Below are 22,348 nucleotides of genomic sequence, written 5' to 3'. Positions count from 1 at the left end.
CTAGGGAAATTGATTCACTTTTCTTGCGTTCCGTGCAAGCAGGGTATATGCAGCAGGTTGTGATTTGATATTTGAGCAGTCTGACTGAGCATTGGTAGGCAGCAGCAGGCTCGTAAGCACTCATTCAAACAGCACTTTTGTGCGTTTGCCAGCAGCTCTTCGCTGTGCTTCAAGCATTGAGCTGTTGACTTCAAGCTTATCAACTCCCGAGATAAGGTAACCGATGTGAGATGGCTAGCTAGTTAGCGGGGTGTGCGCTAATAGCGTTTCAATCGGTGATGTCACTCGCTCTGAGACCTTGAAGTAGTTGTTCCCCTTGCTCTGCAAGGGCTGTGGCTTTTGTGGATTGATGGGTAACAATGCTTCAAGGGTGGCTGTTGTCGATGTGTTCCTGGTTCGAGCCCAGGTAGGGGCGAGGAGAGGGATGGAAGCTATACTGTTACACTGTTTTTGTTTCACTGTCTACTCTCCTCTACCTTCTGTTTTCAGTTCCTCTTCTGTTTGTACCACCATCCTCCCTTTTCTCATCCTCCCTGCGGTCGTCTTGCCTGACTGCTCACCCTGAATTTATTTCCACTGCTCTGATTCAGAGGGGTTGGGTTAAATTTAGGTTGAATGCATTCAGTTGTGCAACTGACTAGATATCCCCTTTCCCTTTCCCTCTATCAATCGCTACATACATCCAGTGTGAAACTGCCATCCTAGATGTCGATTGTGTGACTTCAAAATGAGGGCATTGTAGAAAACATTGGAATTAGCGATTGAATGGTCTCTAATAAATCGAACCAATCAGAGTATCAAAGCTCTGGCCCAACCCATTGGTTTCTTGGACCAATCAGAACAGTCCGAATGTGTTTGCGTTCCACATGTTTTTGTTTTTTTCTACTGTGTTATTGACTTGTTAATTGTTTACTCCATGTGTAACTCTGTGTTGTCTGTTCACACTGCTATGCTTTAATCTTGGCCAGGTCGCAGTTGCAAATGAGAACTTGTTCTCAACTAGCCTACCTGGTTAAATAAAGGTGAAATAAAAATAAATAAAAAATATCTTCGGGGAGGGAGGCAAATCCAGAATCATTGTGGAGAAGAACGTCAGTTGGCCGGAGCAATGTGGATGGGTAGCCAGGCAAGTGGTCGTACCCTCTGTCTGTCTATCCCTCCACCTGTCCCGTTGTCTCTTGTTTCAGATGGGAGCGTTGATCCCTGTGACTCATTATCCTGCCTATCAGACCTCAGTTTGCACCCAAAATCCTCCAATAATCCAGCCAGTCCCCTCTGTCACACACACAAGCAGGCACACACACACTCACTCACACACACACACACACACACACACACACACACACACACACACACACACACACACACACACACACACACACACACACACACACACACACACACACACACACACACACACACACACACACACTCTCTCTCTCCCCTGGACCCCCTATTCACTATATAAGCCCCAGTCAGTTCTGTGCTCTCCCGCTCTTCTCTCATCGCCAGTAAGCACCATTGTCTTTTCCATCTTTATTCTTGGGGCTGGTAAGACTTCTCACCGTTTTCATTGTTTTCAACATGCTGTGTTTGAATGTTGCTTGATGTCAGGCCATAGCAACTGTAGCTACAGCGACTCTGTCGCTAGAAGTACCTGAGAGTAAGTTATTCCCACAAGAACTGTATACGTCTGAGAAATTTGTCTGGTGTCGTGATTTAATATGTGGTGTTGATGCCGGCAATTGTTTTTTGTGGTTGAGAGCTATGTCTTTCCTGAAGTTACTTGGCATGGAAGTAGTTGGATGAGCTAAACAAAATATTGTAGGCCTATTTACGGAATGTTCCTTCAACCTCTAGCATCTGCCAGACTGGAAGCATTGTATGTGCATATGAACTTGTGTTCATGTGTTTTCTATGTTTAACAGTTTGTTACATGTATGTGCACCTAAAACAAAGGCCGGGATTCATTCATGGGCGTGTTGCAACGATGTTTGAGCCCGACATCGGGAGCATTTGCCATTAATGCAATCCCATCGAACGTTAGGGAAATTGCCTTTCAAAGGCACATTGCCAGTAATGCAGTGTGCAGCACTGCAACAAGCCTTTGCATGAAACCTGGCACGGGTGTTTTACTGTAATGACATTCAAACCACTGTTGCTCTATAAATTAGGGATGGGCAATTCCAGTCCTCGGGGGCCAGATTAGTGTCACACTTTTGCCCCAGCCCCAGCTAACACACCTGACTCCAATAATCAACTAATCATGATCTTCAGATTAGAATGCAATTAGTTTAATCAGCTGTGCTTGTTAGGGATGGGGAAAAAGTGTGACACCAGTCCGACCTCCGAGGACTGCAGTTGGCCATCCCTGCTCTAAGTGATTATTCACCTGGCTCTGTCTGTCTGAATGTCTTTCCATCTATTTGTCAGTTTGTCTGTCTGTCAGTCTGTGTGTCTTTAACCGACTTAACACACTGAAATAACGAAGCAATGTGATGTGATCCTTCCCCAATCCTCTGTCTGTCGTTCGTTCCAGCACCATGTTTGTTCAGTCACACATACTGATCCATTGAGGTCAGGGCTAAATGCCAACTATAGAGGGATAGAAATGACTCAACCGGCTTGATTCCTTGATCTTCCAAGTTAATGCTCTCAAAGGAAATTGGTCTAGGCAGCTCTCCATTTGTTGACTGTGGGTATTCTGGGGATGGTGTAAAAAAATTGTCTCATTGTTCTGCTGTCTGGTCTGCATTGATCTGGATGTTTATGAATCATTAAATCTGTATAGGCTAGGCCTATATGAATATTAATCTAATTTTGAATCTGACTACATACAGGATCTCCTACAGTATATAAAGTAGACTTTACATTCAAACCTATTGACATAACAAATAACTGGGATATGAATTGGCTTCCAAATTATGTTTAAAAGGGAGAAAATTAATGTGATATACAGTCAGGTCCTAAATTATTGGCACCCTTGAAAAGAATTAGCGAAAACGACTGTATACAACTTAATAATACAAAACCTGAGCTATATTGCATGCTCCAAAAAATTACAAAATTATATTATTTTATACTAATACAATTTCTCAGAAAAATTGATTTTGTTTAACAAGTATTCATGTTTTGTTTCTCAAAAATATATTGGCACCCCTTTTTTCAATAACTTTCAATACCTTAACTTGCGAGGATAACAGCACTGAGCTTTTTCTAAATTGTTTTATGAGATGGCCAAAGAGCTCTATTTTCATGTCATATGACCAGAGCACTGGTTCCAATCTAAGTGCCAATGTCGTTTAGCAAACTTCAGGCGTTTACATTTATTGGATGACATGAAAATGCAGCTCTTTGGCCACGCACACCAGCGGTGGGTTTGGTGTCAACATGAGAATGCATATGCAGAAAAGAAACCCATACATACTCTAAAATATGGTTGGTGGGTCACTGATGGTCCTGGGGCCCTCTTTAAGGTTAACCGCATCATGAGCTTTACACAGTACAAGGACACCATTTTAGCCCAAAAAACCTGGCTGAAACTTGTGGATCTTCCAGCAAGACAATAACCTCAAGCACACATAAAAATCCACAAATACAGTGCAATACAGATCTGTCACATGATCTCAGTATATATACAGCTGTTCTGAAAGGCCCCAGAGTCTGCAACACCACTAAGCAAGGGGCACCACAAAGCATGCGGCAGCATGAAGACCAAGGAGCTCTCCAAACAGGTCAGGGTAAAGTTGTGGAGAAGTACAGATCAGGGTTGGGTTATAAAAAATTATCAGAAACTTTGAACATCCCACAGAGCACAATTAAATGCATTATTAAAAAATGGAAAGAATATGGCACCACAACAAACCTGACAACAGAGGGCTGCCCACCAAAACTCACGGACCAGGCAAGGAAGACATTAATCAGAGAGGCAACAAAAAGACCAAAGATAACCCTGAAGGAGCTGCAAAGCTCCACAGCGGAGATTGGAGTATCTGTCCATAGGACCACTTTAAGCCGTACACTCCACAGAGCTGGGCTTTATGGAAGTGGCCAGAAAGTGCCATTGCTTAAAGAATAAAACAAGGAAACACGTTTGGTGTTCACCAAAAGGCATGCAGGAGACTTCCCAAACACATGGAATAAGGTACTCTGGTCAGATGAGACAAAATTGAGCTGTTTGGCCATCAAGGAAAACGCTTTATCTGGCGCAAACACAACACCTCTCATCACCCCGAGAATACCATCCCCAAAGTTTCATCCCCCGAAGTTTTTCATCAGCAGAGACTGGGAAACTGGTCAGAATTGAAGGAATGATGGATGGCACTAAATACAGGGAAATTATTTAGGGAAACCTGTTTTAGTCTTCCAGAGAATAGTTAGGCACGCTCAAGTTTTCAATTTTTTTTGCCAAAAAACATATTTTGCATCTTCAAAGTGGTAGGCATGTTGTGTAAAATGTTTTAAAAAATGCCAAGGGGGGAGGAATACTTTCGAAAGCCACAGTAAATGGTTAATTGACCACAAAATTAACATTTTGCAATTGCCATCTCAGTCTCCGGACTTTAACCCCATTGAAATCCTGTGCTTTGAATTGAAGAGGGCAGTCTATAGGTGCAGATGAATGATCTCAAGGATCTGGAAAGATTCTGTATGGAGGATAAGATCCCTCCCAATGTGTCAAGTGTTATTGAAGTGTTGTGGTTGCAGGTTCACTTGGCACGTCTAAAGGTTTTTCTTTTGGGGTGTTGCTATAGTCCACCAAGTGCTAACAGTCAGTATCTAAATAATATGTGTGAAATGCTTGATAGTGTACAGTATGTGATGTAAACAGAGAGGTCTACTTTCTAGGGGAGCTGAATATTGACTGGTTTTCATCAAGCTGTCCGCTCAAGAGGAAGCTTCTCACTGTAACCAGTACCTGTAATCTGGTTCAAAGTATTAATCAACCTACCAGGGTGTTTACAAACACTACAGGAAAAAGGTCATCAACATGTATCGGTCACATTTTTAGTAATACTGAAGAACTTTGTTCTAAAGCTGTATCCTTACCCATTGGAGGCAGTGATCACAATGTGGTGGCTATATCCAGGAAAGCCAAAGTTCCAAACGCTGGGCCTAAAATAGTATACAAGAGATCATACAAAATATTTTGCTGTGACTATTATGTGGATGGTGTTAAAAATATTTGTTGGTCTGATGTGATTAATAAGGAGCAGCCAGACACTGCACTAAAGAATCTGACTGTTAGAACTGTTAAGGCTCCATGGATTGATGAGGAATTGAAAAACTGTATGATTGAAAGAGATGGCTAATAATTCTGGTTGCATATCTGACTGGCTGACCTACTGCAAATTGAGAAAAAGAAGAAGAAACTGTATTATGATGCCAAGATCAATGATATAAAGAATGATGTAAAAAAAAAACTTTGGAGTACTTTAAATTAAATTATGCGTAGAAAGACAAATTCAACTCCATCTTTCAACGAATCAGATGGCTTATTCATCACAAAACCATTTGATGTTGCCAATTATTTGAATGATTACTTCATTGGCAAAGTGGGCAAACTTAGGCCGGAAATGCCAACTACGAACAGTGAGCCACCGTATTCATGCATAAAACAAACAAATAATGAAAGAAAAGCCATTGCAAGTTTGAGCTGTGAGAGGGAGAGGTGTCAAAAGTATTGTTGTCGATCAAATTATTGTTAATGACAAACCTCCTCGCATTGACAACTTAGATTGACAACTACTGAGGATGGTAGCTGACTCTATAGCCACTCCTCTCTGTCATATCTTTAATCTGAGCCTAGAGGAAAGTCTTTGTCCTCAGGCCTGGAGGGAAGCCAAAGCAATTCCGCTACCCAAGAGTGGTAAAGCGGCCTTTACTGGTTCTAACAGCAGACCTATAAGCGTGCTGCCAGCTCTTAGCAAACTGTTGGAAAAAATTGTGTTCGACCAAATGCAATGCTATTTCTCTGTAAGCAAATGAACAACATACTTTCAGCATGCTTATAAAGAAGGGCACTCAACATGTACTGCACTCACACAAATTACTGATGATTGGTTGAAAGAAATTAACAATAAGAAGATTGTGGGAGCTGTACTGTTAGATTTCAGTGCAGCCTTTGATATTATTGATCATAACCTGTTGTTGAAAGAATGTATGTGTTAAAGCTTTTCAACCTCAGCTCTGAGGTTGTCTATCTATCTATCTATCTATCTATCTATCTATCTATCTATCTATCTATCTATCTATCTATCTATCTATCTATCTATCTATCTATCTATCTATCTATCTATCTATCTATCTATCTATCTATCTATCTATCTATCTATCTATCTATCTATCTATCTATCTATCTATCTATCTATAGCTCAGTATTTGTAGAATTCATTTTATACAGTCTTTTTTGCTCATCTTTATCGAGGGTGTAAATAATTTTGGACCTGACTGTATCATAGCAATACAGGTCTTGTTTACATTGTGACTTTATGTGTTTAAGCTATCTCCACAATCTAGCCCGGTGTAAGGCGATAAAATTATCATAATTGACTTGGCTAGTGTAAATCGTGGCATGGGGCCCATCCAAATCTCTCCATCTTGCCGTCACTCTTGTAAATTAAATCAACTGAGTGGAAATTCAGCGGCTGATGCCCCTCTTATCCCGGGCAACTTGATACCGCCACAACCTCACCCTCTCTGTCCCCTTCTATTCCATTATTTACAGTGGTCTTTCCCTCATCTCGACCTTCGCAATAAAAAACATCTTCCCACGTTTACCTGGCTACTCATTTCACCCACTGCTAAAACAGTTAATTCAGTCACTTTACAGTGAGGTCGTGACCCTTTGCTTAGTTAAATGCTTTAGTTTCTCCTAATGGTCATCTGAGGCTTGTACGTTTTGTTTCATGTGTCGGTGGCTCGCATCTCGCTCTTTCTCTCTCTCTCTCTCTCTCTCTCTCTCTCTCTCTCTCTCTCTCTCTCTCTCTCTCTCTCTCTCTCTCTTTCTCTCTCTCTCTCTCTCTCTCTCTCTCTCTCTCTCTCTCTCTTTCTCTCTCTCTCTCTCTCTCTCTTCTCTCTCTCTCTCTCTCTCTCTCTCTCTCTCTCTCTCTCTCTCTCTCTCTCTCTCTCTCTCTCTCTCCAGAGTAACTATGTCTGATGTAGAGGAAGAGAATGAGTGAGTAATCGTCAACTATTCTAATTCAAAGAACTGTTAGTGATATTCTATAACTACATTTTAATACTCTGTTGTGCATATGTTTTTAAAACTGATAATGCATCTTTTCTCTTTTTTTTAAGGGATCAGCGGGAGGGTAAGGGCATTTTCTGTCACTTGTCTTGTTTTCGTTGTCTCAATGTCACCTATTCCTCTCTTATCTGTTATTTTCTTCTCACCTACTCGCTCCACAGAGGACGAGGAGGAAGGAGGTGAGTCACGACTTTATGTCAACATGATCCTTGATATTACACATCCTTCCAATATTATTACTCCATTTAGACCCCCTGAAACATGACAGTGAATGCCCTCAACCAATCTCTCTAGAAGGGACATATGATTGTGACTCTGCTTCTTGCTGCTGGCCCTGCCCATGGGAGGGGTGAACATGTTCCTCACCAAGAGTGTCATTCTCTTATTGGTTGAATATGTTAAAACAAAGGGCCTGCTCATACACTTTACCACCATGTTGAATCCACTATCTGGAAACTCAGAGACATAGTATTTTGCTCTGTCTGTCAACCTCATATTCAGGGACAGCAAATAATACCACCCATCGATCGTGGAGGGTTAGTGAGTAATGAACTCAATGGTAGAGTTTCATGAACATTCCCCCACATAAGTTATTTTTGTGTCCCCTGGATTCGTTCATGGCTGCCCCCTGTTTCTTACTCTCCCCCGTCTCTCCCTCTCTCCCTGGGCCTGGTGTTGATCCTGGTGAACAGAGCCAGAGCATTTAGAGTACAGAGAGTGTCAGGTATTGTACACCAGTAGTGGTGCGTGGGTAAAATCCTCGGGGAAGCCAGGGGGGGGGGGGGGATCAATATTACAACCTGCTGTATGTGTTGTGATCATTGTGCTGTTTGCTCTTTAACCTGTTAGTTCATATGCCTTTCCACCATGATATATTGGCCTAAGGCTGAGACAATAAGAAGACACGCCTTTTGTTTCATCACAAAACCGGAGAGCAAAATCTGTCCGGTGAAGTCCACAAAGTATATTGCATGTAACAAACAGTTACATGACCTACAACATGGTCAAGAAAGTGAATGTTTATGACATTTTCAGACTATTAAAAGAAAATGGATTTAGAACCACGGAGAGTTACCGCAAGTCCAGTCTGTGTCACAACCGGCCGTGATTGGGAGTCCCATAGGGCAGCGTCGCCTGGGTTTGCCCGGTGTAGGCCGTCATTGTAAATAAGAATTTGTTCTTAACTGACTTGCCTAGTTAAAGGTTAAATGAAAAAATATATTTTAAAAATTGCAAAGAAAACAGGCACTATTCCAGTGCCCTTTCAACTTCAACATTTCAACATCATCTAATCACGTATGCTGTTTAGTCTAATACAATGACAACTAAAAGATACCAAAAAACGATTTACTACAATCAATGTAAGCTAAATATGATGTGGCTGTCCATGTTATTGATTTCTGTGTGTGTGTGTGTCTGTGGTGTGTGTGTGTGATTGGAAGTAGAAAATCATGCTGACTCACCCTACTTGTAGAGAAACACCAATGCATCCTCCTCTTTCATGTTCTCTAAACAGGCTATGACTCTGTCATACAGTACAGGCTTTTAGTTTTTGTTGTGCTAGGCTATCTGGCTAAAATGCTTGCTCGCTAGCCTAACTTCATTTCATGAGCAACGATGCGCCAGGCCAGCTAGTTATCATTAGTCTACTACATCCATCTAGATACATGTTGATCTGCCATCCTCTAAGGCCAGGGGCACAATGTATGAATTTATGGTTGGATCAGAATCGCCATTATAATCATTGGCCAGTATGGAGAATAAAGTAAAACCACAAGCTCAAATCCTTATCTCCATCCATGGCTAATTTAAGAAAGGGACGATTTGAGCTCGCTAGCCACCGGAGGACATAGACACAACAAGATGCAACAATTCTAGTTTTTTTCTGTCAATGATGTTTGGCTTCAAACTGGTTTCCTTTGACTCCTTTTTTTTGGTGCGCCAGGACCATTCACAGCTGAGCTCACTCAGTTTAACTCATTGGCTGATTAGCTATTATTTGATACTTTTTTGCTCGCTGGATTCCCTTGCATTCAATGCTACGGGCAGCAACAATGTCATACTATTTTTGACCAGAGAGCATCAGATAGATGGGCTACACATACTGAAACAGAGGGGCGCTGTTATGTTCGCTCGTATGCTTTCACCGGTGCGAAACAGCCTCTTGTGAATTGAAGAACATTTATGAAACACATTGAGACGAAAGATAAGTTATTTTGTATGGGTTTTTTATCTTGGTCAATTTTTTGGGGGAAGCTACGCTTCCCTTGGCACCCATGACTACACGCCACAGTTGTGCACAAACATACCTGCCTGACTTCAAGTATCTTCTAATGCTGTCTGACTTTCCCTTTCTCCCCTACTACCTATTTTGTAATAGTTTGTTCACCATTGTAAACATGTTCATTGTTGGTGTGTAATATCTGTTTGTCATGTATTTCTCATTTGAAAAAACGAATTTGAAGGATGATATCCCCAGTCCCACTCAACCCAATTACCTACAAGGAAGTTGAAATCGACCATCGCAAACTATTAGTTGTGTTTCGGTTTGATATTGATTTTCTCTGTCATTTCTTCCACTCCATGTATTAAGAAGAAGAGGAGCGTCCTAAATACAAGTATGTCTGTCTTCACAAGTCAACAGTTGCTGCGAAATTTGGGAATTAAGTCGTGTTTCTTTTTCTTTTGAGGATTTGCTCTGTCATGACACAGAACACTTGGGGCCGGTTTCCCAGACAGATTAGGCCTAGTGCTGGACAACAAAAATATTCTCAATGGAGAATCTTCATTGAAAGCACCTTTTAGTACAGGACTAGGCCTAATTTGTATCTGGTAAAACCGTCTATTGAAGTTTGATTTCATATTGTATCTGAATACAAAGCATATAATTAAATAGAACAAATTGAATTGAATGTATCTTTACAGTGCAAAGTACAACATGCACAGTTTATCAAAGGCAAATACTTTAGTAGCAATTTAAGTATATTTAGTAGTTTGACATTTAGGTGGCCAGTGTGTTTAATCCTGATGTAACTCATTTATGTCATCTGGTTTTACAGGCCCATGGTCTCCCAGCACGCTGCCCCCAAAAATCCTGAGGGGGATAGGGTGGACTTTGACGTGAGCCTAAATGTGAGTTTTATCTCTGTGTTTTTGTTTTACTTTTCTGATCACACTTACGGACAGTTTCCCAGACCCAGATTAATCATAGTCCTGATCTAAAAAGCATTCTCCATAGTCTCCAATGAAAATGCTTATTAATCCGGGAGTTAACTTAACCTGTGTTGTGGAAAATGGTCCCTTATGTGTATATAGACCATTTAATTGATTTAATACTTGTATTCATTAACTCTGGTTTGTGACAGGACATCCACAGGAAAAGAATGGAGAAGGATCTTCTGGAGCTGCAGACCCTGATCGACGTCCATTTTGACCAGAGAAAGAAAGAAGAGGAAGAGCTCATGGGACTCAAGGACAGGATTGTAGGTCAATCATCCCATCGCTCTCTCTCTCTCACTCGCTCTCTCTGCTCTATCCTGTATGTTTTGTTTAATGTTTCATTTAATGTGCTTGTTGCAGGCATCTCTCTCTCTCTCTCTCTCCCTCTCTAGTGTATACAGTATATACATTGATTCTCCATGGACAAGTCTATGTCCGAGAATAATGTATGTGTATGTGTTTAGGGAAAGGCTGATATGTGATTAGTGTAGTGGTATGTATAAATGAAGGAATTAATGGCTATTACGAGGCGAGTCTGCACTCGGTTTCTGTTCCAGGACAACCGCAGATCAGAGAGAGCGGAGCAGCAGCGCGTGCGAGCAGAAAAGGAACGGGACAGGCAGACGAGAATTGCGGTATGCAATCAGAGCAACTGCTTAAGCTAGCACTATCGAGGCACCTGTTGTAAATGTGTATTGGCAGTCAAAAACAATTAGTCACAGAAATCAATTGAATACGTGTCGATATGATAAAACTATTGTAAAAATATTAGACTTTTGTTACTCAGGAAGAGCGGCAGAGGAAAGAGGACGAGGAAGCCAAGAAAAGGGCGGATGACGAAGCCAAGAAGAAGAAAGTGCTCTCTAACATGGGGGCTCACTTTGGGGGTTTCTTGGCAAAGGTCAGAATGCTAATGATATTGCAGAGACAAAGTGGAATAGCTGTTAAGCATAATCTTTACCAATGCTTACACTTTGTTGGTTGTAAGCGTTTACAGTATACTGAAGGTGCTTTAGTTTGTGCGTGTGTGTGTGTGTGTGTGTGTGTGTGTGTGTGTGTGTGTGTATGTGTAAGAGGGAAAATGTGTGTGAAATATGTGTTAACTGAATTAACCCTCGTAGTGCTGGTTTATTCACTGATCGAGTTGTGGGTGATGATGCCCCCCCCCCCCCCCCCCCCCCCCCAGGCAGAGCAGAGGAGAGGGAAGAGACAAACAGGGAGGGAGATCAAGAAGAAGACACTGGCGGAGAGGCGCAAACCCCTCGCTATTGACAACCTGAGAGAGGACGGCCTGAGGTCAGTGATATCCTTTTCGGACTACTGAGCCGAGCCAAGCTGAGCCGAGCTGGACTGCGCTGGCCTGGTTACGCATCTGCCATAGGTCCTGGACCGTGCTGTTTAAGATTAAAATACCATTTGAAAAGAAAAGAACTGAGTTAGCCCAGTACAGTTCGGGTTAGAATGATAGTATGAAAAGGGAATTCATGCCCTCTTAGAGATTAGAATTTATTATCTGTTGTTGAAGCAGTGAAAGGGGATACTTAAAATCGGAGCCAGAGCCTTCTGTCATGCCTGCTCCCGCTCCCCCTCCCTGGCACTCAAAGGCGCCAGGCTCCCCAGCATTATGCACTCCTGCCACCATCATTACGCACACCTGCCTTCCACCGTCACGCGCATCAGCAATTATTGGACACACCTGGACTCAATCACCCGTGTCATTACCTCCCCTATATGTCTGTTCCCAAGCTCTGTTCCCTGCTTCAGGATTAATGTTTGTATGTCGTTATGGTACCCGGTGCTGTCTGTGCTATATTAAATGTTGACTCCCCGTACCTGCTTCTCATCTCCAGCATTGGAATAGTAGGCTTCAATGAACTTCACTTGCATTAGCAAAGTCCTTGTTCTCCTGAGTGAGCAGCGATTGAGAGTACAAGTCCTCTTTCTCTGACTCCTAATGCTCTGTGTCTTCTCAGGGAGAGAGCTAAAGAGATGTGGGAGTGGATTTACCTGCTTGAGTCAGACAAATTTGACCTGACTGAAAAGACGAGACGACAGAAATACGAGGTGAGGAGACTGCGATTGTACACCACAGTTATTTACGTTAACGTTTCAGTGTAGTTTTCCACCCTGGAATGTCTTCTTTAGTCTGGTTTAGCCCTTAAAATATTTGGTATGTGTGTTGAAATGCCTTTTATATTATTTTTGCAGATAAACATTCTTCTGAATAGAATTTCTCATGCCCAGAAATTGTAAGTGTATTTCTCCAATTCTGTCTGCCTTAGCACTGAATGATTATCGCACTGAATGATTATAGAACATACATTAAAATCAGCTGCCAATAAGAAAACAAAATATTTTAGCGTTCTTTGCAGGTTATATGACAATTTGCATGCTGTGCCAACTCCTCAAACTTTGAATGTGTCCTCTAATACCTGAAAGCAGAATAGGGTTAGAGGACAGGAAATGTAGGTTATGTAAGGATATATAATGCAGTACCAGTAAAGTTTGGGCACATCTACTCATTCAAGGGTTTCTTTATTTTGACCATTTTCTACATTGTCGAATAAATAGTGAAGACATCAAAACTATGAAATAACACATATCGAATCATGTAGTGACTAAAAAAGTGTTAAACAAGTATGTTTTTTGAGATTATTCAAAGTAGCCACCCTTTGCCTTGATGACAGCTTTGCACACTCTTGGCATTCTCTCAACCAGCTCCATGAGGTAGTCATCTGGAATGCAATTCAATTAGCAGGTGTGCCTTGTGGAATTTCTTTCCTTAATGCTTTTGAGTCAATCAGTTGTGTTTTGACAAGGTAGGGGTGGTGTATAGAAGTTGGCCCTATTTGGTAAAAGACCAAGTCCATATTATGGCAAGAACAGCTCAAATAAGCAAAGAGAAACGACAGTCCATCATTACTTTAAGACATGAAGGTCAGTCAATGCGGAACATTTCAAGAACTTGGAAGGTTTCTTCAAGTGCAGTCGCAAAAACCATCAAGAGCTATGATGAAACTAGCTCTCATGAGGATCGCTACAGGAAAGGAAGACCCAGAGTTACCTCTGCTGCAGAGGATAAGTTCATTAGAGTCACCAGCCTCAGAAATTGCAGCTCAAGTAAATGCTTCAGAATTCAAGTAACAGACACATCTCAACATCAACTGTTCAGAGGAAACTGCGTGCATTAGGCCTTCATGGTGGAATTGCTGAAAAGAAACCACTACTAAAGGACACCGATAAGAGACATGCCTGGGCCAAGAAACACGAGCAATGGACATTATACCGGTGGAAATCTGTCCTTTGGTCTGAGTCCAAATTTGAGATTTTTGGTTCCAAACGCCGTGTCTTTGTAAGATGCAGAGTAGGTGAACGGATCTCCTCATGTGTGGTTCCCACCGTGAAGCATCGAGGTGTGATGGTGCTTTGCTGGTGACACTGTCAGTGATGTTATTTAGAATTCAAGGCACACTTAACCAGCGTGGTGACCACAGCATTCTGCAGCGATACGCCATCCCATCTGGTTTGCGGTTGGCGCATAGTGGAACTATCATTTGTTTTTTAACAGGACAATGACCCAACACACCTTCAGGCTGTGTAAGGGCTATTTGACCAAGAAGGAGTGATAGTGCTGCATCCGATGACCTGGCCTCCACAATCACCCGACCTCAACCCAATTGAGATGGTTTGGGATAAGTTGGACCGCAGAGTGAAGGAAAAGCAGCCAATAAGTGCTCAGCATATGTGGGAACTCCTTCAAGACTGTTGGAAAAACATTCCAGGTGAAACTGCTTAAGATGATGTCAAGAGGGTGCAAAGCTGTCATCAAGGAAAAGGGTGGCTGCTTTGATGAATCTAAAATATATTTTGAATTGTTTATTAACACTTTTTTTTGGTTACTACATGATTCCATATGTTATTATATAGTTTTGATGTCTTCACTATTCTATAATGTAGAAAATAGTGCAAAAAAAGAAACGCTTGAATGAGTAGGTGTCCAAACTTTTGACTGGTAGTGTGTGTGTACTACCGTTCAAAAGTTTGGGGTCACAAAGAAATGTCCTTATTTTGAAAGAAAAGCACATTCTTTTGTCCATTTAAAATAACATCAAATTGATCAGAAATAGTGTAGACATTGTTAATTTTGTAAATGACTATTGTAGCTGGAAATGGCAGATTTTTTTATGGAATATCTACATAGGTGTACAGAGGCCCATTATCAGCCCCCATCAATCCTGTGTTCCAATGGCACGTTGTGTTAGCTAATCCAAGTTGATCATTTTAAAAGGCTAATTGATCATTAGAAAACCCTCTGCTTTTTTCACACCCAAGCTCCCTCTATCTCTGCAGTAAAAAGGTCCATGGTAAGGGAAAGGTTGGAGGTCGCTGGAAGTGAGCACACAGTGGAAGCAGTGAAGAAAGAAGACCACATATTCTGTTTCAGGAACGCTTTACAAAAACAATGTCTCAACATTTTTCTCTTGAACCCACTGAGGTGACACGATTTACTGTGTGACATTAACTGAAACAGATTCTATGTATCACTGTACTCATTAAAACATGTATATATTTAACAAAACAAGTTATCTTTACTTCTGTAACACTAGAGGGAATTGGGTAGGCTACAAATGGCTACAACTCACCTACAGGTCCTTGGAATCATTCGTGAAGCAGACATGCTCTCATTTAATAGGCAATTAACAGAATTAAGATCAAAACAGACGGACCAACAGGCCTAAAATGTGATTGAAATCTCACAAAATGCTACTTTTGTTTTCAATCAGCTATGAACAGAATTGTCTCGTCTGTACATATTTTCCGTATATGGCTCTGCCCCTCTTGCAGTACTGAAGACCGACCTAATCAAACGGGTTAAAGTGTCAGAGGAGTAAAGCGTAGAGTGTCTGCTGGAATAGAACACATTCACTCCTCCTGTAGCGCGAACGTGGCATAAACATCCCTCTTCTCCTCCTGTGAGGACTCAAACCCCGCCTCTTTGGCGACGTCCCCGACTTTCTCAGCAAACCCCACCTCCTGCTCCTTGGTAAGATCCAAGAGGTACCTGAGACATATGGAGAGGACACGGTCACTGAACAGCCTCAAACACAGGAATAATTGATAGGAAAAATTGTGACCTGTCAATAGCAGCAAATCACCCGTTGACAATTTAAGTGTATATTCTTATGTTAATTGCAATTAAAAGTATGATATGCAATTAAACAATTATTGTGTGGGTGAATGAATACAAACTGATTTGCAAACACAGTAAAATATAATGAGCATTGCACAATGAGGGAAATACAATAAGTAAATCTGTCTTGTCTAGATGTCCAGCCTGTTGCCATGGCAACAGCCACAAGTATGACAGAAACTCACTTGGCCAGCTCCACCACGAGGGCGGCTTTGGGTGCAGCAATCTGTCTCAGTGTCGGGCTCAAATGGTGCACCATACTTCACAGTGAAGAAGAGGAATGAGGAAGAGAGAGAGAGAGATACAGGCTATAAAACTCACTGGCAACAGAACCGTGGAACCACAGTAACCCTCACTGCTCGAGTGAGGATCCCAAGAAGGGATTGAGTTTCACATAATACACTGTTCCTCATTCCAGGTCATGGAGTTCACAACGGTAATAGGTTTTTATAAATACGCTTGTGTGATAATCGATGGTTTGAAATGAATAGGGAACGTTGCTGGCGTACCTGGCAGCACAGTAGATGCTGTTGAAAAAGTGGGAGTATTTCTGTTTCTCTGGCAGTTTGGAGAGAGAGTCCAGGGGCAGGAAAGTCACTGTCACCCCATTCAGGTGCATGAGTTCTGAAATTGTTTTATTGTATAAGATTTAATAAATATACATAATACAATTCATTTTATCGGATAAAATACATAGTGTAATAGTGGGTTGTACAGTATTTAACTGTCAGGTATATGGTATAATACTTTGCAGTCAACACCAACTTTATAGGCTATATATTTTAGCTTAGTGCAGCATGTTCAGCATTGGGAGTTTTACCATTGATTTGTGATTTGTGATGAGCCTCTGGTTGTGACACTGGCTCCAGTGCTACAAGCGCTTTCCCATCCTCACTGCATGCCTGAGTAGGGGGAGTGCCCCCTCTACAGGACAAAGACTTGAACAGCGCCTGCACGTTCACATACGAGATATCCTGGGCTGTCTGTCAGCGATGGAGAGAAGGTTGCATGAGAAGGAGGGGGAAATAAATGGATACATTTTAAATCATATCTCTAGCTAGGATTCCGTTCATTTGTCGAAAGATTTTCAAGCCAAATATTCTAATATTCGATAGATATGCACATTTTACCGGTAAAGCTTTCCATCAAACTGTCTTTTTGCGAATACAAAACGGTGTGTAATGTTGTCGTGCACATTTAACAAAAATTTGCCACACAACTTTTAATTTACCCATCCCATCCCATGTTTAAGTCTATCAATGGTTTTACCACAAAAAGTATTGCGATAAACAGCAAATTATCCCACTCTGGTCTGGAGAGCACATGCATTCTAGCCAACGGCTCGCAGATACAGTGCATGAGGAGATTACGGCTAAGAGAACAATCCCACTGGGCACACACTGTTTGAATCAACATTGTTTCCACGTCAGTTCAACGAAATTACGTTGAACAAATGCGGAATACACGTTGAAATGACATCTGTGCCCAGTGGGATAATTCTCAATTGGCAGCCAAGCACTGATAATCATGTCACCAGTAAACAAATTAGGACACTCGATATTTAATCACCACCCTGTGAAGGTCATTATAACGTATTTCATTTGTAGACTTCTTTGCATGCTTTTCCAAGTCCTAGTGGCAGGACCACACAACATAGCATCAAGTGACTGCAGTTTACTTCGGCATGACGTTTATCAACAATTGCGTCAAAAAGCGTTTCCACTGCCATTTGTCGGCAAATTTATTTCCCGAAATTGTCAACATCGAAGAAAGTTTGCTGACAATGTTCTGTTTCTATCAAGCTTGTCATGAGTTTTCTATCTGAAAGGTACTTTATGAATAAAAAAAAACATACAGCACCTGTCAAAAGTTTGGACACACCTACTCATTCAAGGCTTTTTCTTTATTTTTTACCATTTTCTACATTGTAGAATAATAGTGAAGACATCAAAACTATGAAATAACACATATAGAATCATGTACTAACCTAAAAAGTGTTAAACAAATCAAAATATATTTTATATTTGAGATTCTTCAAAGTAGCCACCCTTTGCCTTGATGAGAGCTTTGCACACTCTTGGCATTCTCTCAACCAGCTTCATGAGGAATGCTTTTCCAACAGTCTTGAAGGAGTTCCCACATATGCTAAGCACTTATTGGCTGCTTTTCCTTCACTCTGTGGTCCAACTAATCCCAACACATCTTAATTGGAGGCCAGGTCATCTGATGCAGCGCTCCATCAATCTCTTTCTTGGTCAAATAGCCCTTACACAGCCTGGAGGTGTGTTGGGTCATTGTCCTGTTGAAAAACAATTGATAGTCCCAAAAAGCGCAAACCAGATGGGATGGCGTATGCTGGTTAAGTGTGCCTTGAATTCCAAATTAATCACAGACAGTGTCACCATCAAAGCACCCCCAAAACCATCACACCTCCTCCATGCTTCACGGTGGGAAACAAACATGGGGAGATCATCCGTTCACCTACTCTGTGTCTCACAAAGACTCGGCAGTTGGAACCAAAAATCTCCAATTTGGACTCATCAGACTAAAGAACAGATTTCCACCGGTCTAATGTCCATTGCTCATGTTTCTTGGCCCAAGCAAGTCTCTTCTTCTTATTGGTGTCCTTTAGTAGTGGTTTCATTGCAGCAATTTGACCATGAAGGCCTGATTCACGCAGTCTCCTCTGAACAGTTGATGTTGAGATGTGTCTGTCAACTGATTGGCTCAAAGACATTAAGAAGAAAATAAATTCCACAAATGAACTTTTAACAAGGCACACCTGTTAATTGAAATGCATTCCAGGTAACTACCTCATGAAGCTGGTTGAGAGAATGCCAAGAGTGTGCAAAGCTGTCATCAAGGCAAAGGGCGGCTACTTTGAAGAATCTCAAATCTCAAATATATTTTGATTTGTTTAACACTTTTTTGGTTATTACATAATTCCAAATGTGTTATTTCATAGTTTTGATGTCTTCACTATTATTCTACAATGTAGACAATAGTAAAAAATAAAGAAAAAGCCTGGAATGAGTAGGTGTGTTCAAACTTTTGACTGGTACTGTACATACATACAGGATAACAGGATAAAGACATAAAGCTGAATTATTTATGAATATACCTCAGGCATTATCTCCTCAATATCTTCCCTTTAACAATAAACACAATATTATTACAAGTTAATATAAAGAATTGCAATGTTTAGACAATGTTATTGCATGTTATTACCTTGACGTGTTGCCCATTCTGTTTCTGCAGCAGTTCCTCGTCATCTGTCTCGATGCCAAAGGAGAGGTAAGGACTGGACACAATGTCTCCCCAGTATCCCCTCAGTGCCATTTTGTCACCCCTCTGCACGCACACACACACACACACACACACACACACACACACACACACACACACACACACACACACACACACACACACACACACACACACACACACACACACACACAAGGAAGGAGAGGGTAATGATACACCACCATTCTTTACCCCAACATTGGCATTGACAAAATCGTCAAAATTATAGTTTTACCAAAGAAACAATAACTTACATGACTGAATACTCTCGTAGAGAGTAAGCTCTCGTTGGCCATTTGATAGATGCCCTCCCTCATCTCAAAGGCCACGCCCCGCTCCCTCCACAGTTTGTAGTGCTGTTTGTTGATGACGCCACACTGATGTGAGGAGAGAGCGGGAAAGGGAAAGAACATGAGGACTTCAATAGTCTGATTCACCGACAATCAGTGTGGTGTCAAAAGCATCCACATGATTGTGCTGCACTATGCCACATACCTAGGCATGTCCCAAAATGTGCCAACTTCACTATCTTTGTCAGGCCATGTATATGTAACAGTATATCTTTAGACTGTCCCCTTGCCCGGGCGCGAACTCTGCACACATCAACAACAGTCAACCACGAAGCATCGTTACCCATCGCTCCACAAAAGCCGCGGCCCTTGCAGAGCAAGGGGAACTACTACTTCAAGGTCTCAGAGCAAGTGACGTCACCGATTGAAACACTATTTAGCGTGCACCACCGCTAACTAAGCTAGCGTTTCACATCCGTTACATATGGGACCTGCAGGCTAACACATACATACCCCTTTCTGGTGTAGCTTCATGGTGAGGTCCCAGTCGAAGCAGCCCGCCCTGGAGTCATAGCGGGTGCCCAGGTGCTGCCGGACCCGGCCGTCCCAGGCCTTGGCTATTGATACATGGGCAGAACGTGCAGAGGGGGGAGGGTGGATCCATTGTTTGAATATCCTGTCCAAATCGTCGCGCTCCTTGAACTGTTAAAGTTTAAAGGTAAAAGTGAAATGGGATTTATGGATGATGGATAATTGAAGCATTGGAAACACTGGTTTACAAGCTCAGCGGTCATTTATCAACATAAGATTCCTCATATTCACTCTGTCCCCAAATTTATTGTGATGGTAGATTTTTCCAAGAATTGAAATATAAACTCTGACAGACAGGTAAGCAGAAAGACGGACAGTTTCTCACTCTGAGATGAGTGGTGTCCAGGCAGGGATTTGTGGGTGTTTCTAGTGTCTCAGTGACTGAGAGAGACAGTTCTGTCGCCACATGTCTCAGTGTCTCCTCTGTCTGACTGCGGACCTCACTGTTACCAAACAACTCCAGGAAAACCTCAGTCTTTTCTGGGAATACAGACACAGTATAATAAGCACACAAAGTACAATAGGATTTAAAGCCTACTTAACATACTACAAGGTCCGAATGTATTGCAACATGCATCAGAAAAGAATGTTGTTTTTGCATCCCATTAGTGGATATAAGGCTACTTAGATTTTTCTATTGCAGTTTCTATGGATAGTCTATGGATTATCGCTATAAGGACTAACCGTGAAGTCCCATGCTCTCCTGGGGTGTCAGAGCCAGAAAGAGGAGCAGCAGTTGTCGAGCCACCACGTCCATGCTATTCTCTATCACCCATATCTGCCAGGAAACAGAGACAGGTGATAGTTTATTTGGTATTTTTTACCAGAGTACGAAAAAGATAACCATAGACTTAATATTGGCGAAGCAAATTCAGTCCAACCACTGAAGACATGAAAGACTGAAATCCCTTGGTTTGGGCACTCAAGAGGCACATGCCATTATATCACGTTCATTATAAGGATAGGACCAAGGCGCAGCGTGGTATGCGTACATTCTTATTTATTTAAAGAATGAACACTGAACAAACTAACAAAATAACTAAACGAAACGTGAAGCTATACAAACGAGTGCTGACAGGCAACTACACATAGACATACAAATACCCTAGATGACCCAGCCTAGTCATTATCATGCTCCAACCAACACAGAGAAAAAACAGCTTACTAAAACAGCTTACATTAACATAGCGCAGCGACATTATGATGTTATTGTGTTACTAACAGGGACAGTCAGACATTATGGTTACACATGGTGTAACTCACATGAAGGGTATCTGTGTCCCTCAGGCCAGCAATGGTCTTGAGTATGTGCCTTGGGTCGCCACTGCCCACCAGTAAAACATTTACCTCACCCTCCTGCCTCTCTGAGCCTGAGCAAGAGAGAGATGAGAGAGAGAGAGAGAGAGAGACTTCACCATTAATATGACAAGGGGATTGATTTACATTGGGATTCAAATGCAGCAATATTGTGGCTTATTATTGTTGCAAACAGCTGGCAAGACACCATGGCATCTCTTACCCAAGCTCACTCACAGTCACTACCAATTCAACATCTGTTCCACATTGGTTCAACGTAATTTCATTGAAATGACCCAGAAACAATGTTGATTCAACCAGTGTGTGCCTAATTGTTTTGGGTAAGGGATTCATTTTGCACTGGTTAAAACAAAACTACAACATAACATCTCACTTTGCCAAATAAGAAGATAAGCTTTTGAAGATGTAGCACTAACGATAATACTTCATGTTATCTGATAATGTCGTTGACATGACATCTCCTGCAAGTATTTTTCTATATGTATTAGCTATATTGTGGTATTTCTATTTTTTTTAAAGAACGTAGGTAAGAACAAGTTCAAGGCAAGTCATCCTCACCTCTGCGCAGGAGGTCAAGCGCAGGACTGAATCCCCACCAGGTCACACAGCCCGCGCCCTCCATAGTGCGTCCAGTGCTCATTCTGAAGACGACATGTTGTAACGTTAAATGTTTTATTTCCACTGGGTAAATTGTAATGTATAATTTCCTTGTCGCGCATCAATATATAAACATGAAAACGCTTCCTCTGGTAGGTTGCAGTAATTTAGTTGATCAAGTTTCAACGAAGCTTATTCCAAATAAATATTAGCATGCTGTTAACAAGACAATTATAGCAATTAGTTAGTTAGATAGCTTACTAGCTAACTTAGCTAGCTAACGTTACAGTAACTTTCTCAAGATGTCAGAATGACTTGACTGGCAATGTTGTTACCATGCATACAAACTCTTGAGCGAAGATAAATCATTTTCATCATGATGAATGGTGGAAAGGAAACACAAGTCAAATACAGTTATTTTGACTTCGATGCTTCTTAAATTAGCTAGTGTCGTGACATTTGGATAAACTCACCTCTCTTGTCAGGCCACTTTCAAGCCAAACCTTTCGGTCTAGTTTATGTGTTGCTAAGCAACCATTTTCAAATAACGAAGAGTAGCGCCGTCTATGTCCCTCTTGTTTAACTGCAGCA

The 22,348-nt window shown here is 41.6% G+C and overlaps 2 protein-coding genes across 5 annotated transcripts; one reads left to right on the top strand and one right to left on the bottom strand.

Annotated features, from left to right (window-relative positions):
- The first annotated feature begins 1,478 nt into the window (after positions 1–1,478).
- On the top strand, positions 1,479–15,047 carry LOC109866026 (troponin T, slow skeletal muscle). Of its 3 annotated transcripts, XM_031799889.1 has the most exons (12): positions 1,479–1,551; positions 7,145–7,177; positions 7,300–7,313; positions 9,843–9,867; positions 10,309–10,381; positions 10,615–10,731; positions 11,026–11,103; positions 11,256–11,369; positions 11,655–11,764; positions 12,442–12,532; positions 12,677–12,717; positions 14,801–14,912. In XM_031799889.1, the coding sequence occupies exons 2-12, from the start codon at positions 7,152–7,154 to the stop codon at positions 14,862–14,864; spliced, it is 753 nt and encodes a 250-aa protein (XP_031655749.1). In that variant the 5' UTR covers positions 1,479–1,551; positions 7,145–7,151; the 3' UTR covers positions 14,865–14,912. The 3 variants fall into 3 exon arrangements, with proteins under 3 accessions (XP_031655749.1, XP_020310153.2, XP_031655748.1); XM_020454564.2 differs by lacking the exons at positions 1,479–1,551; positions 7,145–7,177; positions 7,300–7,313 and adding an exon at positions 7,324–7,428 and having other exon boundaries at positions 14,819–15,047; XM_031799888.1 differs by lacking the exons at positions 1,479–1,551; positions 7,145–7,177; positions 7,300–7,313 and adding an exon at positions 7,324–7,428.
- dnaaf3l (dynein axonemal assembly factor 3 like) lies at positions 14,882–22,284 on the bottom strand. Of its 2 annotated transcripts, none has more exons than XM_020454562.2 (12): positions 22,231–22,284; positions 21,719–21,801; positions 21,107–21,213; positions 20,528–20,621; positions 20,169–20,323; positions 19,766–19,954; positions 19,217–19,339; positions 18,888–19,010; positions 16,480–16,642; positions 16,169–16,283; positions 15,845–15,919; positions 14,882–15,530 (listed from the first exon to the last, which is right to left on the bottom strand). In XM_020454562.2, the coding sequence occupies exons 2-12, from the start codon at positions 21,798–21,800 to the stop codon at positions 15,392–15,394; spliced, it is 1,365 nt and encodes a 454-aa protein (XP_020310151.1). In that variant the 5' UTR covers position 21,801; positions 22,231–22,284; the 3' UTR covers positions 14,882–15,391. The 2 variants fall into 2 exon arrangements, with proteins under 2 accessions (XP_020310151.1, XP_020310152.1); XM_020454563.2 differs by lacking the exon at positions 22,231–22,284 and adding an exon at positions 22,093–22,214 and having other exon boundaries at positions 15,122–15,530.
- Between the last annotated feature and the right edge of the window lie 64 nt (positions 22,285–22,348).

The sequence above is a fragment of the Oncorhynchus kisutch genome, linkage group LG20 (genome assembly GCF_002021735.2).
Source record: "Oncorhynchus kisutch isolate 150728-3 linkage group LG20, Okis_V2, whole genome shotgun sequence".
In the NCBI taxonomy this organism is placed as follows: domain Eukaryota; kingdom Metazoa; phylum Chordata; class Actinopteri; order Salmoniformes; family Salmonidae; genus Oncorhynchus; species Oncorhynchus kisutch.
The sequence above is the reverse complement of the archived record's forward strand: the minus strand, read 5'-3'. Positions and strand labels throughout refer to the sequence as shown.